The sequence below is a fragment of the Culex quinquefasciatus genome, chromosome 1 (genome assembly GCF_015732765.1).
Source record: "Culex quinquefasciatus strain JHB chromosome 1, VPISU_Cqui_1.0_pri_paternal, whole genome shotgun sequence".
Classification (NCBI taxonomy): Eukaryota; Metazoa; Arthropoda; class Insecta; order Diptera; family Culicidae; genus Culex; species Culex quinquefasciatus.
In genome coordinates this window covers 22110607-22128113 of record NC_051861.1, presented here as the reverse complement: position 1 = coordinate 22128113, position 17507 = coordinate 22110607, and the positions used below count along the sequence as shown (strand labels likewise).

At 37.0% G+C, this 17507-nt stretch overlaps 1 protein-coding gene across 2 annotated transcripts in view; it reads left to right on the top strand.

Annotated features, from left to right (window-relative positions):
- The window catches only part of LOC6035539 (protein catecholamines up), a 240364-nt gene that overhangs the window by 144779 nt on the left and 78078 nt on the right, over nt 1-17507 (top strand). The window contains exon 1 of one of the 2 annotated variants that reach the window (XM_038254907.1): nt 11723-12132. The exons of the other annotated variant lie outside the window; for it this stretch is intronic. Within the exon in view, the coding sequence (XP_038110835.1) occupies nt 12003-12132 (130 nt within the window). The 5' untranslated portion in view covers nt 11723-12002. Of the gene's footprint in view, nt 1-11722; nt 12133-17507 lie in introns of those variants that run through there. 2 annotated transcript variants of the gene reach the window in all.

The window sequence follows — 17507 nt, the reverse complement described above, 5'->3', positions numbered from 1 at the left end:
TTTAACTGCAGTTTGCGGTCATTTGAGTCCATCCAACAAACACCACAGCGTCTGTCACCTGGTCCAGCAGCGGCACATGCCTCGAACATGTGTTTTTTGTTTAGCCATCTTCTTATCTCCATCCCATTTATCACGGGTTTTGCTGCATCTGTCATTTCGCGCTTAATTTGCGGTTGTGTGCGTTTGCTGATTTCGACGCCGTCGTGCTAACTTGTCGTACCTACGTCACTTTTTGATGTTCCGAGAAAAAAAGCATTTAATGTCGAAAAATTAAGTACGCATTGTAAACAATAACAAACACGTTCTGTTTGGTTGACCGTTTTATGCATTGTCCCGAAGTTTGATTGAATTTGGTAGCCGATGTCCCGAGTTATAATTACAAATGTTTACGGTAGTCTCACTTGTACACGGAGAAAAAAGAGTTCCCAAAATCGTGAACAAGCGTTCATGAAAATGGGAACCACGAACAAAGTGTTCAAATTTCATGGTACGTTTTTCAAAATCGTACCATGGGATTTGAACACTTTGTTCGAGGTTCCCATTTTCATGAACGCTTGTTCACGATTTTGGGAACTCTTTTTTCTCCGTGTACGTGCGTCAAACGCAGTCTGACCTGAAATCCCTTTGGCCTTTTGTCGCACTTACATCCATTTTCATGGAGTGACAAGATAGCACGACAAGATTGAAACTACTTTCATATGTAAAGTGACAAAAATGCACGGAGTTTTTTCGGTTTTTGTTGAATATCTCAGGATTGAAATCGAATTTTGGGGATCTGTGACGGTCAAAAGGTGAGGCATTGTGAGCTGCACAAAATGGCGTTCTTTACTCAATTTGGTCTAAAATGCACGTACGACAAGTTAGCACGACAGCGACGATTTGCTGTTGTTTTCATTTTTTTCCCTCTCGCAGATCTTTACCTCACCGACGAACATCACACATGGGGCGATGGTGGTGGCGGTGATATGAATGCTTTTAATTTGATAATAAATCCAACAAAGCACAATTATACAAAGAGTTTGTGCGGGTGAATGTGATGGTGCGAGCTACAGCGCGCTGACTTGTGTTTGTCTGTTAGGCTGGATTTTCATGGATCATGCAACGACATCGTAAGCACGAGCATCGAAATTTTTACGATGCTCTTGGATGGCGTTATGACTTAGCTATGACTCAAACCTAAATAACGGGCAGACCGCCATTTTTCCCGCAAGCGTTTCAAGAAGGAACGGTAGAAAATGGGAGAGAAACGCTTGGGGAAACGTCAACACAAAGCAACACGTGCACGGAAAAACCAAAGATAAAAATTTTAGACAAATGCAGGGGAACTTTTAATTTAGAACCATTCAAAATTTATTTCCGGATAGAACAAAATAATATTAATATTAACAATGTTTGGCAGCATTTAGAAGAGCACAACAAAAAAATTCAGAAATTCAGAAATTCAGAAATTCAGAAATTCAGAAATTCAGAAATTCAGAAATTCAGAAATTCAGAAATTCAGAAATTCAGAAATTCAGAAATTCAGAAATTCAGAAATTCAGAAATTCAGAAATTCAGAAATTCAGAAATTCAGAAATTCAGAAATTCAGAAATTCAGAAATTCAGAAATTCAGAAATTCAGAAATTCAGAAATTCAGAAATTCAGAAATTCAGAAATTCAGAAATTCAGAAATTCAGAAATTCAGAAATTCAGAAATTCAGAAATTCAGAAATTCAGAAATTCAGAAATTCAGAAATTCAGAAATTCAGAAATTCAGAAATTCAGAAATTCAGAAATTCAGAAATTCAGAAATTCAGAAATTCAGAAATTCAGAAATTCAGAAATTCAGAAATTCAGAAATTCAGAAATTCAGAAATTCAGAAATTCAGAAATTCAGAAATTCAGAAATTCTGAAATTCTGAAATTCTGAAATTCTGAAATTCAGAAATTCAGAAATTCTGAAATTCTGAAATTCAGAAATTCAGAAATTCAGAAATTCTGAAATTCTGAAATTCAGAAATTCAGAAATTCAGAAATTCAGAAATTCAGAAATTCAGAAATTCAGAAATTCAGAAATTCAGAAATTCAGAAATTCAGAAATTCAGAAATTCAGAAATTCAGAAATTCAGAAATTCTGAAATTCTGAAATTCTAAATTTCTTAAATTATGAAATTAAGAAATTCTGAAAATAAGAAATTAAGAAATTTAGAAATTGAGAAATTCTGAAATTCTTTCTTAATTTCGGAATTTCTTAATTTCTGAATTTCTGAATTTCTGAATTTCTGAATTTCTGAATTTTTGAATTTCTGAATTTCTGAATTTCTGAATTTCTGAATTTCTGAATTTCTGAATTTCTGAATTTCTAAATTTCTAAATTTCTAAATTTCTTAATTTCTTAATTTCTTAATTTCTTAATTTCTTAATTTCTTAATTTCTTAATTTCTTAATTTCTTAATTTCTTAATTTCTTAATTTCTTAATTTCTTAATTTCTTAATTTCTTAATTTCTTAATTTCTTAATTTCTTAATTTCTTAATTTCTTAATTTCTTAATTTCTTAATTTCTTAATTTCTTAATTTCTTAATTTCTTAATTTCTTAATTTCTTAATTTCTTAATTTCTTAATTTCTTAATTTCTTAATTTCTTAATTTCTTAATTTCTTAATTTCTTAATTTCTTAATTTCTTAATTTCTTAATTTCTTAATTTCTTAATTTCTTAATTTCTTAATTTCTTAATTTCTTAATTTCTTAATTTCTTAATTTCTTAATTTCTTAATTTCTTAATTTCTTAATTTCTTAATTTCTTAATTTCTTAATTTCTTAATTTCTTAATTTCTTAATTTCTTAATTTCTTAATTTCTTAATTTCTTAATTTCTTAATTTCTTAATTTCTTAATTTCTTAATTTCTTAATTTCTTAATTTCTTAATTTTTTAATTTCTTAATTTCTTAATTTCTTAATTTCTTAATTTCTTAATTTCTTTATTTCTTTATTTCTTTATTTCTTAATTTCTTAATTTCTTAATTTCTTAATTTCTTAATTTCTTTATTTCTTTATTTCTTTATTTCTTTATTTCTTTATTTCTTTATTTCTTTATTTCTTTATTTCTTTATTTCTTTATTTCTTTATTTCTTTATTTCTTTTTTATTTTATTTTTCTTCTTTATTCGTGTTTTTCATAATTTCTTATTTTCGTAGTTTCTTAATTTAATCTAAATGAGAGAATTTGTTTTCTTCTTTTTCTCTCTCTCTCTCATATGACTTCCAAAAATGAGTTGGGGGGATGGGGCTTCCACCCGAATGTACCTGCCCTGGCTTGGGGCCTGTCCAAAATATGTCAACTACCACTTCGGTTTTTAAGAATTTGACGGTTTTAGCTACAACTCCGGGTCTACGAAAATCACCCGACTCCAATAACTCCAATCACGACTACACATTCCTGCTTTCATAAATAACATCAATTCCATTCCATTACTTGCTTTTCTTCTTAATTTCTTCCACCCTTCTAACCTTCAGCCAGAACTATGATGCAATTATTAAATATTTATTCCATAAAAATAAATATGAAAAAAAATCTAATTTTTTCCATCTTTTCAACTTTCCGTGCATGGTAAACCGTACACACTTTGATCTAGCGTACTGTTTAAAAATGTTCTATGTTTATGGGAAACACTCGTATCATAGGTTGGCAATCAACATTTTCCTTGAATTACATACATTGCATGCTGTGAAATAAAATCAAAATTCTTTCTTGTTATTTGAAAACGTAAAAACCCACTTTAAAATAATTTGAGGTAGCCTATCGCCTATTTTCAAAACTTTGTCGACATCCACATCAGCCGATTCCATTGTTGCCATTTTGGCATCGGAAAAATCTCATGTGTTTGCCACAAAACGCTTGAAACGCTTGCCTGCTTGAAATATTCACGGAAATATTTCACAGCGTTATTTGGTTTGTGTCCATGGTGTAGCGGCAGCAATATGGCTGACAGGACAGGCATCGAACTACGATGCACTGACATTTTAGCAAAGCATGGTAGTGACTATGCTTTCGATGTCGGTCATCTTACGATGCTCGTGCATCGAAAATCAAAAGTCGGAAAATCACATTTTCGGGGCTTTCCAGCAATTATTATTTGTTTTTATTGTTCGTACTGCCATGAACAATCAATCTAAACTATTTTACCACTTAACTTGGTCGGAAAATATGAGTTTTCGACCAAATTTGACCACGAGCATCGAAAGCCGCTTTCGATGTCGGTCATCGAAAAATCCATGAAAATCCACCCTTACTATTCATTTAGGCAATTGGAGTAGTTTGGGTTGTGTCGTTTGTGCAGCTTTTATAACCAGCAGAACGCGCAATACAGTTGAACGTTTTCTGGTCGCGGTAGATACTGTTTGAAATTGGAATGGTGTAATTGAAAGGTGATGAACTGATTTGTAGCGAAATGCCGAGGGGTGGAACACGGTTGAAAATTGAACTAGAAAAATAAATTAAGTTATTTTTTTTAACTTTATAAAATAAACATTCTGACTCAAATTAGGGACGGGACTCGTGGTGTAGGGGTAAGCGTGGTTGTCTCTCACCCAGTCGGCCTGGGTATGAACCCAGAAGGTCCCGGTGGCATTTTTGAGACGAGATTTGTCTGATCACGCCTTCCTTCGGATGGGGAAGTAAATGTTGGCCCCGGTCTAACCTAGAGGTTAGGTCATTAGCTCAATCCAGGTGTAGGAGTCGTCTCTCTGGGTCCTGCTTCGGTGGAGTCGCTGGTAGGCAGTTGAACTCACAATCCAAAGGTCGTCAGTTCGAATCCCGGGGTGGATGGAAGCTAAGGTGTAAAAAGTGGTTTGCATTTGCCTCAACAATCAAGCCTTCGGACACTTAGTTTCGACTAGGAATCTCGCAATCGAGAACGCCAAGGCAATGCTGTAGAGCGAATAATTTGATTTTTTTGATTGACTCAAATGAGGCATAACTTTTTGCAAAAAGTTGCCTCAATCCCTCTTAGATTTGAGATTTTTTTTGTTAATATTGGTTCCTGATTGCGAATCCATGGTCGAATATTCGAAAATAGATGTGTTTATCAATAATTTGTATCCTGAATTGGTGATGATTGGGAAATGTGATGTCATAGAGACTATTGTGTGAAATAAGAGGCCCAATTCGATGGAGTACTCAAAATTAAGGAAAAAAGTATTTTTCGTCGAAAATAAAAATAAATGTAAGATTTTTTTCGTTACTTAACCGTAAGAAAATGGAAAATGCCATATGGGAAACTTTCTTCAATAACCCAGAAGGGTATTTTTTTCATTTAGAACAAAAAATAACTGTGGAGGGTTATTTTTTTTTTAAGAGTGTATCAATGTTCTGCATGTAGAGCAGACAATTTAAAAAATACTATTGTATAAACATAAAGGGTTTGCTTGTAACCATCAAAGTTTAGTAATAGGAACAACAAGAAAAGCAACTTCGGAATGGCAAAATAGTATTTTATTCATCAAGTTACAACATGATTTTTGCAACACGTGTCTTTTTTTGCAATTAAAAAAAACGTTTGAATAGGAATTTTCAATAAAACGTTATTTCCTCGCTCTAGTTTGGCTTTAGTGAGTATTGTCAACACATATGAGCAGTTCTCTCAGATTTCGGTCATTCGATTTTTTTTTGTATTTTTTAATCCGACTGAAACTTTTTTGGTGCCTTCGATATGCCCAAAGAAGCCATTTTGAAGCCATTAGTTTGAAAATGATGCATGAAAATTCAAAAATCTGTATCTTTTGGGGGATTTTTATGATCGATTTGGTGTCTTCGGCAAAGTTGTAGGTATGGATACAGACTACGCTGGAAAAAATGCTACACGGTAAAACGTTTTTTGGTGATTTTTTATTTAACTGCAGAAAAAAATCTTTTTGCAATTAGTTTCATAAATTACTAGTTTGAAACATTTTTTTTTATTTTAATTTGCATAATTCAAAAAGAAGCACTCTTTCAAAGAATATATTTTCCAGTTTTGTTGGTTATCCCGAGTTTTTTTATGAGTTTTATTAAACATGTTTTTTGAACTTTCTCTCCAGATGTCAGCACGGTTTTTTTAGTTTTAAATATTTTTTTTGGTTGTGTAATTTATGAATTCGTTTAAAACAAAAAGTTTTCTTGTTTAGAGTAAAGACAAGAATATCCAAACATTTGCTAGTTAAATTCATGTCAATTTCAATTCCGCGACCCCTCGCGACCCTTTCGGCACCGGGGGCTGCTCCCGACAAGATGACGCACTGTTGCTTGCTATCAGCTGCTATAGCGAAGAGTCGCGGCAATTTGCCGTCCAAGTGCTCAATATCGGCCGCGGCACAAGTGACTGTGACTACACTAAACAATCTCGAGGAAGCGCCTGGAACTTCTATCACCTTTTGCCGTTGTTGATGGTGTTGCTGTTGTTGTGCTTTGTATATCGGCACTCGTTAGAGACAACGACTATGACCAGAACCGGCTTCGTCTCGGGAGCGGTGATTGTGTGTGTCAGTCGGTGATTCTTGCTGAAAGCTCGACCGTGAAGATACACACACATGACACGGGCGCCGCGCGAGGTCGGGACTTTGGCAAGTTCTCCAAGAACAGTCGAGCAGTCCTGGAGCAGGTCTTGAACGGAGAGATCGGTTTTTCCTTTGCGCGCGGCGCGCGGTCAACACGACCTTCGGAGCTTCGGAAATTTGTTTACGTCGGTTGTTTTGGCGTTCATTCCGTGAAAAATCTAAGAGAAAATCTACAGGTAGTGGGAGCGATCATTAGATCGTGAAGAATCGGTGACCAGTGAACGGCACAAAGAATAGAGGTCAGGAAGGAAAAATCTGAAAAGCAAATCAGGAAAATGTGTGTCAAGCGTTCGCGGGTCAATGGATTTGACAGCAAGAATGAGGAAGTCATGAACGATTGAGCACGAGTTTGGGTTTAGTGATTGTTGAGGGATTGTTGCGGTATTGAAGGAGCATCGAACAATGATGTAATAGAGCTGGTTACAGTTCCGCGATCGTTGATTGCAGAGGTGTAACAAGTGAAGGAGGAATATTTTATTAACTGGATTTATCTGAATGGCGTTCTAATTTACAAAAATAGAAAAACTTATCTTATCTGCCGCAACAATGACATCGTTCTGCCTCTTATTGGCGAAAAATATCATATCAATATACACAGAACGTATCGTGGAACTACGTGCTGCACTCGTGATTTGCTATCTTTTTAATTCGTCAATGTTCGCTCATGTGATTTGTCGTTGTGTTATCATGAACGATGTTTTGGAATAACCAAAGTCTAAATAATAAAATATAATAAATAAATATAAGTCTGGATTTTATGAAATAAATCTGGAAGAGATTGCATTATTTGCTTTTGTTAAACAAAAGAACTCGCTTCCCAATGTTTTGGATAATGCAATCTTATTATCATTTGTCAATTTAAGCTCCTTTTTTTATTTGAATATTTCTATTTGCACTTGACAGGGTGTCGTATTTTGGCCTTTTTAAGAGCCACATTTTTCCAGGAATTTCAGGGACTATTTTTATCAAATTTTGAAGTGCTTTGGCAACACTGCCAATTTATTTATCTCTGTAGCAAAACGACGCCACACTTGACGGGGGTAGGATTAGGATGTTAAGAGCTGCTCTACCCGGAGGGATATTTTGTTTGCTACCGGTAAACATTGGCCACTCTATAGGTCACTATTCCGTCGCAACTCTTAATATGACTGTTTGCTGAACTGTCTTGCGCTCGTTTTCTCGGTTTTATGTAACAAGAAATCAACTTTTTTATTTTAAAATTTAAAATTTTATTTTACGGATGGGAGATTGCTGCAAATACCCTATAACTTGTTAACACTTGAGCTATTGTTTGTTATGGCTCACTTTGGGTCGGACATTTCATCGGTTATCTACCTTTGGCAATCATTCCTGTGACTTACGCGGTCATCACGTGCGTCACGGAGGCGTTACCTGTGATAAACAATCTTATCAGCTATTTGAACCACGGGCGAAATACTATAGCGGTTGTTGGGGTTTCTTAATATGTTTTTTTGCAATTCCGTCATGAAACTACTTATTTTTCCTGACATTCTTAAACGACGAAATAGCCTACTTTTCTGTACCAAAAATAACTGAATCGAATTGCAACACTTTTCAATATAAATGCTGAAAAGTTCTACTTTTAATGCTCAAATTTGTATCCGAGCAATGTGTTGCTTCAATTTCATGACAAATTTTACAAAGAAAAGATTTACTTTCGGTCGTATCGGGGTTTCCAGCTTTGATTTTGGGGTAATTACAAAGAAAGCTAGAATTCTGGTAAGTTTGGTTCGATTTTTTTATTGGAGGTCAAATATTGGTCAGAGCCCTCAAAGCATATTCATAAAAAAATTGTGTGATACCAACATGAATGCACCGATTTTCTGTGATTTTTTTGAACAAATATCCCATAAAATCGAAAAATAATCTTAAAAAAAAATTGTTCTAGACCCCCCGACGAAATATTTCGAAATACCCCTTGAAATGTCGGGAAAGAGCCCTTCTTTCACGGTGCCAAATATCAGACATACCGAATTTTTTATCATTAGTTTGTTCTAAAAAACACACCGTGTTCTGGAGAAACGAAACGGCCTACTTTTCCCTACCAAAAAATATCAAAATGGGAAATTAATATTTTTAAATACCACTGAAATGGGTGCTGAAAAGTTGAGCTTTTCAACCTTGGTATCGAAAAGTAACATTTTTCATTTTTTTTTGTTTTGAACTGTGAATTTACTAAACACATGGATGATAGACATAAAATTCAATTCAAAACGCGTTTTTTGGAAATTCAATAAATGTTTTAAGCAACTCGTTGCAAAACATGATTTTTTCAGCACTCGTCGTATTTACGACTACGACTCGTGCTGAAAAAAACTGCTTTTTGCATCTTGTTGCATTAACTATTTTTCTTGCAATTCCAAGTGTTGAAAATACTTACTTTTTCTGTCATTCTATACTGACGAAATGACTTTTTTTCCTCACTAAAAATAACAGTGTTTTAATTGCCCCAACATTCTTTATAAATAAAATCTTGTGAAATTACTCCAAGTTAAGTCTTTTGGATTAACCTTATTTCTCATTGAATTAAGACTTAATCCTTCAAAGGTAATAAACTTTGTTTAAAAATACTCCAACAGTTGATCGATTCCAAAAAAAAGCCGCGGAATACAGTTATCAACAATGTACGATATGCGTTAGGGAATTGATTACAGCTTTGCGCGCTATCTGGCACTGAGCTCTCTGGCAATCACGAACTGCTGTAGCAATAAAGAAAGTCAAGTGTGTACGCAATCTGTCAGCTTCTTGTCACGCCGACTGCTGTTTAGGAAGGGGTTGATGTGCTTCGTGGCTTGTTTAGAATCTTTAAACTATTAATTAATAAATCAAATATATTTTTAATAACAATATGTTATTTGCATGAAAATTGATTCTAATACTGTGTTATGCTAAATTCAATGTATTATTAAAATGATACGATGGTTATAATAAACTTTAAAAGTGATGCTCAACAATCAATTCCATGTGCAGTTCAACCACCCTCAACAGCCACGCTTATTCTCCGATAAACTTGATCTTGAACTCTTGTTACCTCAAGCCACTCCTTCGCACCAAGATAAACTGGCTTCTTCTGTCGTATGCGTATGTCGCTTTTTGACGTTTCGAATAAAACGCTTTTTTCATGTTTGACCTGTCCTTGACCTTGACAAAACGCGGACTCTCAATGTTAACAATTACAAGCATGTTCTAATTGACCGACTGTTCAGTGCATTGTCCCGAAATTGTGTTGATTTTGGTTGCCGAAGTCCCGAGTTATAATCGAAATTGTAAACAGTAGTCGTGCATGTCAGAGTGTCTAACTACATCTGACTAAAATTCACATGTAAGTTTTGTCGCAATTGCAGGTTGTGGCAAAATAGCACGATCTAATTGGAACCAAAAACGACGTGGATTAGGGCCGTGTCCAGCATTGTTCGCCAAGACCTTGGTCCCTTGCGCAGTAGTTTCCGTTCTCGAGATGGTCCAAGCGCCACACGCGGATTGATTCGAACCAGAACTAATCGAAATTGCGAGCGCTGTAAACAAGTCGCCTGTCCTCCCCTTCCAAATGGTCTCTATTGGCGCAACATTGGAACAAAAACAACGCAGGTTTTCGAGAATCTTGGCCAAGATATACTAATTTGTAAGGTTGGAGCTAATTTCAATTTTCTAAACAGGAGGAAATCTATCAACAAAACAGCAAACTTGCTTTCAAATTCAGCAGGGTTTAATTTGTATAATGCCAAACAAAACAAACTCCTACCTTTGGTAAATGGTTTTGAAGTTTGTCGCGTGTGGCTTAAATTAGCGCGTCTAATTCTTCAGGAGGAAGTCATGCAAGCGTTGAGGGATGAAATAGCCCAAATGGATTGGTTAACAGTTTGCAGCTCTTTGACGTCTGACATTTCAGTTTCAAACAGGCATGTTGAGATTCCTTCAACTAGGTCTGATAAATGTTATTACACTATCGATTTAAATGCAAATCGATTCTTCATTTAGCAACATTGTGAAATACTTTGTTTGCCACAATCCCATAACGTCACCCAGGACAGGTCATTTCCATTTCCGAGTTCCCGACAGGTCGGCCGACCTGCCCCGGCCAAACGTCACCTAATTGGATCAACTAGCGTTTGATCGCTATTTTTATTCCCCAACGACACCAAAATGCATATTTTATCACTTCAACCGGACTGGGAAACGCATAAAATCTGCATATTTCGCTCGGACAATCAACCCGGGGACTGCACGAGATTTCTGCCCAGATGTCTACGCAAGTGGTAAAATCTGGTTTCATTCTCAATCGTTAGCCAGTCAGCCCGCACTTGACTTGCGAGCACTCCGCCGCGCTAACAATAACAGCCGGGTTATTACTCGGATAAGCGTCCCTTTTGCAGCCTGGGCATCATCAGCTGGGAACTTCTGGCGAGGGACTTAGAATGTCTACAAAGAGCGAGAAATTATTTCGATTTACAGCCAGCTGTTTATACTGTTGGACCAGGTTGCTCGAAGACTCGAAGAATGTGCAAGTAAATCGGTCCCGATAATTGCTAGGTTGATTTGTTTTTTTTAAACGGATGTCGGCGATTCGTTTCACCCATTTCAACAAGTAACGTTAATTAACTAAAACTTGAATATGTCACATTTTATCAAAAGATAAAGAAACAAAACTCTTTGCAAAATAATTTTTATACATGATAAGATTTTTGTAAATTTTCTATATACATGACGAAATCCAGACTGCAGCCCGCTGAGATCACCATCTGCAGGCGAATTCACAAATAAAAAGTGTATCGTAATTTTTCAAAACAGCTTTTCAATACTTAAACAACAAGAATAAAACAACTTTTTTCTTTGAAAAATATACTTGAATCAATGAATTAGATTTTTGAATAATTGCAAGATACTTTGAAAAAATATTGTTTTTTTTTTCTGAAAAGTCCTGATCAAATCCTACTTCTCTACCAGAAAAGTCAAATCGTTCAGAATGATACTTTTTTTTTGCTGAGATTTTTGAATATTTATTTTTCACAAACATTTAAAATAAATATTAATTGAATTTGGTATTATCTTATTACCAGTTCTTCCATTGTAATCCTGACAAAAAAAAAAACAATCATATTAATCATCTTCCAACGGACTTTGAAAGCAAGTTTCACAGTGTTCTAGCAAAACATTTCAATGGCATAAAGTGTGAAGTGTGATTTGTTACAAAAGTATTGTTAGTTGTGCTATCCAACTAAAATTCCCTTCGATCGATTGTCGTTCCACTGGCAATCCCAATCTGTAAGTGAGTGAAATACCAGAACCACCAGCACACCGGTGTGGAATGAGTGAAAATCCTCAGTGTCAAGTGCTTGACACTAGCGAGAGCCGGCAGCAGCAGCAGCCAAGTGTGCCCAGTATTATACCGGCGTCCAGGTCACCATCGTCATGACTATCACATTTCTACCCAGCGAGGCCGTGGCAGCAGGTACGGCCACCGCAGAACATCTCCATTCCGTTCAACGCCTGCTGCACGTGGATCTCGCCGGTGGCAATGGAACGGTGGCCGCGTTTCAAGGTAACTTGGGTTGAGGTGTTGAGGATTGAGTAACGAAAAATTTGAACCTAATGTCCCTTAACTTCTCCACCATTGCATCACGATTTCTGTATGCAATTTCCTCAGTGCATCGATTTCGACCTAATGTTCAAATGTCGAGTTGCAAGTCAGTGAGGTAACCCGTTGTACTTCCACTTTAACCAACAATCGTCGTCAATTGCAGACCTGACTTGGCCGCAGTAGGAACCGTGTGCGCGCGAGGTCCCCCAAACCAAGTCAACGCTCAATTTGGCGCACACAAATTCTTATGCAATCATCGATGAGCGCGTGGCTCCCAGCAAAGCATCGGTCTCAACAGACCCAGAAGTTCGTGGGACATTAACTCTCTCTCTCTCGCCGGTCCTATGACCAAACAAGCAGGTCTCGCGTGTGCTCAAACTTCCGAATCGGAACAGACAATGGGCCCCGGTGGCGGCCGATCGATCGATAGAGGTTATGTAATCTAGCGCCGAGTAGGGTTGACCGCACCGGCAAGGGGGCTTCTCTCTGTGGGCCAGTAGTTTGTCCAACACGACAGGGCGGGTACAATCAATGGCATCATAATTAGTGAAGAAGAAAGCGCATAAAAAATAAACACTTCAAAGGCGATTTACCTATATCTGGTTGGTTGGGCAAGAAGGCCGGTTCGATGGGGGGTTCGCGCGGAGTGTGGTGTTAGTAATTAGTGGTGGAGTCGCGTAACCGAGTGACCAGGTACCCTAAATTTCGAGGGTAAAGAGTCGCATGGAAAAGGTAGATTAGGAGGGAAAGGTGTGCAATAAAGTTATTTTCAACATGTACATGTAAAGTTAATACAATAGGCATTAGAAAGATCCTACTACTCAAGTCTCGTTATCGTCTGCTGTAAAAAAGATAGAACATGTCACAAGACAGCACACAAGCAATTTATCATGATAGTCCTGCTAGACAATAAATCTTTATAACATATCGGGAACATTTTTCAAATAACAATCGATGGACATAAGATGATTCTGGAGTTAAACTAAATTTTCCTCGTCCAACCTTGATCAAATATTTTCAATACAGTGCAACTAATTATTTAAAATGTTGCCAGATCTATAAATAAAAACGTTACTTAATCCACCCTTAGGTGGTTGGTGCCTTCCTCACATTTAAAGGGTGCTATCCTAAATAGACACAAAAGGGTGGTGTTTTTCAGTGTTTTATCAATTTGACTCATTATTCAGACCACTAGATTGGGTAGTCAGATCTTCATATTGCAGGGCACTTATGTGCTTACAACTTATGATAGGGTAGTCAGATCTCCAATCCAACTCGTGCTCGTTGAAAAGGTCTTTTGATTAGCTATCCAACGATTGGTCGCATGAGAGATCTGGACAACGTTGTCATCAAAATATCTGAGATCCGGCCGCCAAAGAGTGCATAAATAACACTTAAGTGCTTATACCTTTTGATAGGATTGTTAGATTTTCAATTTCTTGGACGCGTTGGAAAGGTCTTTCAAATACCTTTCTAAAAATGTATAACATGACGAGGTTTCCTACAAAAACCACCCTTTTTTCAATCTTCCGGACTATTGTTAAAAGCTTAACTATTGAAGTACTTCACTTAACTTTATAATTTTCAATAGCGACTTATGGGACCTTAAGACGGATCGAATGAGACCAATACGGTCCGAATCGGTCAAGCCAGTGCCGAGATAACCCAGTGCATTTTTTTATCATTATCCTACCACACACACAGACATTTGCTCAAAATTTGATTCTGAGTCGATATGTATACGTGAAGGTGGGTCTAGGAGGTCCAAACAAGAATTTCGTTTTTCGAATGATTTTATAGCCTTTCTTCAGTAAGGTGAGGAAAGCAAAATATTGAAATTAAAATGAACACAGTCAGTCTATGATTATTGAAATGATATTGTTTTGCCAGCCTAATGCAAAACTAATAGCATTTTGCATACCACATTAAAGTGAAATTATACGAATCCCGTTTGAATGCATTTCAAACATTTCCCAAGCAGTTGCACGTCCAGTTCCAAGGATATGCTTGTAAGGTCACGTTCAAGACTAGATTTTCAGTTAAAGATGAAGTCAAAGTTGATATTTTTGTTAGTTTCTAATCTAACCTAATCAGAACCTAGCGCAGCCAATCTTTCGAAGGGATACTGGAGAGTGCCTTAGGTTAGATGACGCCTAGCACTCTTCTTGTCATTTATTAACATTTGTAGTGCACCATTGCATTAGAATGCATTGAAACATCACAAGCGTTGAAGAGGCCAGGCCTACTGCGTAAAGCCGTATCGCAGAGATGACTCGTAATTGGGTTGAGTTTGAGCACAGAGTGTTCGAACAACAACACAATTCTGAATCGACAGGGGAGGAAGAAGCGTGTGGACACACCACCATACGCTCCGAGATTTTTAGATGTATTCGTTGGGAGCACCATGCTAAGAAGGTTTGGCACTCCGGGACCCTCTGGGATGGGACATTGTATTTCCACGAATGCCCTGGACACTATTTGCCGTGGTTATAGCGCCACAACTCGCTCTCTGTAACAGTATTCCTAATTCCAGTTCTAGCTTACCAAGTCGTCATGGCCTAATAGTGGTTAGCATTTTTGCTTACCAACCCAAAGGACGGGGGATCGAACCCCGCCTCGAGCGACTTTGATTTTTCGTTCACATTCATTATTTCAAATTTATTTGTTCTTAACTTTCTCGTTGGGAGCAGATGGGAATCGAACTCAGAACCATTCGCTTACAAAGCGAACACCGTAACCAGTCAGCCACGGCCGCTCCTTAAAAAAATTTGATATTTTTGTTAGTTTCATCGATAAATTGCGTCGAAATTTGGCCATCTTTGGGCACCAAAATGGGCAGATTGATAGCGACCAAATTTGAGCAAGAAACATCAACTCAGGACGTGTGTGTTTTGCAACATTACGGCGTACACAGAAAAAAATATTTCTGTAAATTTACATGTTTTATCATGTACCAAAAGGTATCATGATAAATGATGTATATTTACATTAGGTTCATTGGAAACATACATTAGATTCATTGAAAATTTACATTAGTTTTAAAAATTTTCATTAGTTTTGGAATTTATATTAGTTTTGAAATTTACATTAGTTCAAATCAACTAATTCTGACTGGCCAATGGGAATGAGAAGTTCGACTTGGATTGCAGTAGGAAAAGGGTGAGGCCTATGATTATTTTAAAATACAATCAAGCGGACAGCAAAAGGAAATTCGGATTTTAAAAAGTTGTTTCACAGGTAGGGGACTCTTTCTCGTCGACGGCCAAGTGGAATAACGCTGGACTGGAATTGAACGGACGACGGGTAGGATGTTTGGTGTTACTGCTGCTACCCGCTGCTGACTGAGCCATCATCGCATTTTATAAACGAGCGGCTAAAGCATCAACTTGTTCAGGTCGAGGCTCAGGCAGTGGGCCAGCGAAATATGAGAGCGATAGAAAGAGAACCAAATATAACTATTTTTAGTTCGGGTGGTTTTGAAGTCAACGTTTGGCAGAAATACATTGGATATATGATTTATATTAACGTGAAGACTTCCATCATTGTCATGATTTTTCCTTCAAAGATATACATTTTGCGTCGCTTTCAATATTTTGACAAAATTCCTTCAACAAGTTGTTTAGAATAGTGCCCTACACATGCTGATTCCTTTTGGTAACGATTATCCCATTCCTTGTTAAGTTATGGAAATCGTCATTAATCAATGATTGCCAACTAGGACGTCAATGACTGTGCCACAAAATTATATAAATTTTGAAGCACAATTGATTTAGATCAAAAATTCCTTCAGTGACTTCAAGAAGGCAACAACCGGCACATGCTGATTCCTTTTGGTGCTGAAATTCGTTAAATTGAATTTAATACAAAATTTTTTATAGTGATGATTAATTTTCTTCGAAAATGATCAACGGCTTCACCTTAAATAGGAATTTACAGGAAGCCGAACACGGGTAGAAATTTATCAGATTTGAGTTTCCATGCTCAACGTTTCCTTTAGATTCATGATTAACATTAGATTTAGATTTACATTGGAGTAATTTCCATTAATTTTTACTCTTTACATCATATTTCAACATTACATTGAGTGAGTTTACATAAGAAACAGTAATTACGTGCAGTGTAAATTTACATATTTTTTTCTGTGTACACTTACCCTTTCATTTTGAATGCTGAAAGGGGAAAACTTTAACATCAATCCCTTCCCTACTAACCCCGAGTAGGCCCCGGGTAATCGGCTCCCCTCCCACTAACATTTACACACAAGATCCTCTGTAATTATTAAGTCAAATGGAATTACAAAAGCCGACTCGGTCCTAACCAGGTCCCAGTACCGAAAAGGACCTAATAAAAATAATTTTATGAAAAAAAAGGGAAAACTTCTTCGAGAACCTTATAGCAACGTGATGATACTTTTCTTAGCGTATTATAATGCTACACTTAGTTGGAGTTGGCCAAAATTGGTAGTGGTATAAACTAAGACAAGTCAAATTTTTGCCCGAAATTTCCACAGAATATTTTGAAATGGTTCCATTGTCGTTTAGTGGATTTTGTTTTCTGATACCAGAGAAACCGATAAAGGCTTTTTAAAACTATTTTCTGCTGCCGTTCACTTGGTCATTGTGGGTGGTCATAGCTGTTTGTCTAGCTTTGTTGATCCTTGTTAGCTGGAAAACATTCTGTCGGAACTTTATAACGATGGCCTTTTTTGGATCCGCGATCGTCGAGCATAAGCTTAACAGATTTGATAGATTCTGCATGCTCTTCGTATCTGTTATGATGTTTCTGCTTTGCAAGTCATATTTGGCCAAAATGATGGCTTTTATGTTGGGCAACAAGTACGAACGTCATATGGAAACTATTGAAGAGTTGATTGCCTCGGAAGTTAAGTTGTGTATTGATCCCTCAGAAGAACAATTCTTTCGCGGTATATATCCAAGATTTTCAGAAAAGCTTCTCCTGTGGAACACAAGTCGGGAGCTTTACCACAACTGCTCCTACTGTCACTCGTGTGACTGGGCCCGGTACTTTTTGGCATCGTCAGAAAACGTAGATTCAGATACTGGATTCAACTAATTCTACATCATGGAAGAACAACTGTTTGGAAACGCCACCTACCATGTTTTTTGAGAAACGATCCGCTGATCGAGCCGTTCGAATGGTTCTCTCAACAGCTGGCAACACCGGCATCTGGAGGTTCTGGGTGGAAAACTTTTGGAGGGACATAACCTACCGTCCCCGGGGAGATACTGTTGCGATGCTTTCGATGCAGGATTTAATAACGCTCTGGTGGATCTTGCTGTACGGGAATGGGCTCCCAAGTAACATTTTTTTCCAGG